Below are 2,080 nucleotides of genomic sequence, written 5' to 3' on the forward strand. Positions count from 1 at the left end.
GTTCATACCCAGTATGTTGAGGTTGAAGTGTCTGCTGTGGTCTCCTGCTCTGTTGTGTTGAATAATTCATGTATATACTGTAGTAGTTATTTATAAATGTTAGAAAACCTAGCTAAATACCATTTCAGAAATGTGGCCTTAATATTAAATGGTGAGCAAACGGAAATGCCTTACAAATGGTTTATTACTGAATGTTATTATAAAGTGTTACCCATAATTGCATATTTTTGCATTTTACCATCAACTACTTACACAAAACAGAAGTTATTTAGACCTGGACGTTATCTGATATAATGCATTATTGTACATTTCAACTTTAATACACATGATGAAGACGTTGTGTCACAAACGAGCCACTAGAGGGAGATGTTAAACAACATATAGAATGATTCATGACGTCCTCAGAATGTACAATTAGAATACTTACTTACTATTTGTCAATAAGTAACACGGAACAACGACAGACTTGGGTATTTGGAGTACACAATCCACAATGACTACAATGTCTTTWAWAAAAACAAGCTTATGCCTTCTTATGCCATCTCCAATTCATTCCATTCCAATCCAGACAAATAATTCTGTATCAACACCACATGTATCTATGATGACAACACTGAGATAAGTCATGTCGGTGTATTGTTACATGAAATAATTACAAAAATTGTAGCACAAAACTATATCAAACCTATGTTTGCCGAACTAGTGAATCATATTATAGGAACTATAAACGTCTTATCTTCAAAGTTAAAATAAGTTTAGCTGTCACTTTGAACCATGGATAAAAGAAAGCATAAATTATTGGATTAATTAAGGAATTAACAAGTGCCAGATAACTGGTGAAATATGCTATTAAATGATCACCTATAACAGAAATAACAAAGTAAATTAATAGAGATGGAATCCAACAAATTAAATAGTTGAAAACAACAATAGCTAGAGTTTTTGCTGCTTTTCTCTCAGACTTATTTGCCTGTACAGTTTTAACACCAGACACACTGACAGCCTCTTTAGAAAATACCTTTCTGGCCTGTGATCTGGCCACCACAAAGATTTTCATATAAAGTGTTATAATAATAGAGCATGGGACAACCAGTGTAAATACAATGTAAATTATATTAACCCATGTTATTCCTTCAACAATAATACATTCTGCCAAACACCTACTGGGTGTCTGTACATTTACAAAGTTTTTTAAAATAACAGCATCGTATATGATACAACAACACCAGGTAATGGATATAATACAGATAGTTCCTGTTATTGTTATTTTAGAGTGGTACAATAAGGGATCACACACAGCAACATAGCGGTCAATAGATATCAAGACCAAATTACCCAGAGATAAAGTAGTACATAAAAAAGTAATGAAGAAATGAAACACACAGAAATATTCACCAAAACCCCAGCATGATTCCATTATTGCTATTGTAATTACTGGTATCACAACCAGTCCCACCAGGAGATCTGACACAGCCAGAGAGAGGATGAGCAGGTTGGTTGGAGTGTGGAGCTGCTTGAAGTGAGAGATGGAGATGATCACCAGTAAGTTCAAAAATACTGTAACCGCTGAAATCAATGAGAAGAAGATGTACAGTGTTATGTAGATAGATGTCGATAGCAAAGCCTTTCTGCAAGAAGAGTTTCTCTCTTGAAAACAGTATTGAACATCTTCCTTTTTCTCCATTTGTAATAAAAGGTAAAAATGCTGAGGTCCTGCTCCTGCTTGGTCCTGTGTGTGACCCTGTCAGGTCCGCCTTCTGACAAACTCTGAGCTCTGCCTCTCTATTTATCCCTGAGTTACTGACAGACACTCCCCTCCTCAGGATCTCTCTGCACGCACACACACACACACACACGCACGCACGCACACACACACACACACACACACACACAAACGTGAGRACACAAATGAACAAACGTTTGGATAAACAAATAATTAATGAAAGCATGATGTAATGTAATACGGGATTGGATATTGCTGTGCRCAGCTAGCCTGTCCTTCAGCCTTACTGATAGATAGAGATGAGAGAAAAGGGGCATTTTCTCCAATTCAATTCAAATCAAATCAAATGTTATTTGT

The 2,080-nt window shown here is 35.9% G+C and overlaps 1 protein-coding gene across 1 annotated transcript; it reads right to left on the reverse strand.

Annotated features, from left to right (window-relative positions):
* Positions 1 to 721: 721 nt before the first annotated feature.
* Positions 722 to 1,813, reverse strand: LOC139026140 (trace amine-associated receptor 13c-like). The gene has a single exon (XM_070441433.1). The coding sequence runs from the start codon at positions 1,682 to 1,684 to the stop codon at positions 722 to 724; it is 963 nt and encodes a 320-aa protein (XP_070297534.1). The 5' UTR covers positions 1,685 to 1,813.
* Positions 1,814 to 2,080: the final 267 nt, after the last annotated feature.

The sequence above is a fragment of the Salvelinus sp. IW2-2015 genome, unplaced genomic scaffold (genome assembly GCF_002910315.2).
Source record: "Salvelinus sp. IW2-2015 unplaced genomic scaffold, ASM291031v2 Un_scaffold3967, whole genome shotgun sequence".
In the NCBI taxonomy this organism is placed as follows: domain Eukaryota; kingdom Metazoa; phylum Chordata; class Actinopteri; order Salmoniformes; family Salmonidae; genus Salvelinus; species Salvelinus sp. IW2-2015.

What these genes read in the sequence shown, in the direction of transcription:
- LOC139026140 (XM_070441433.1), bottom strand. Translation starts at nt 1,684, where the DNA reads ATGGAGAAAAAGGAAGATGTTCAATACTGTTTTCAAGAGAGAAACTCT.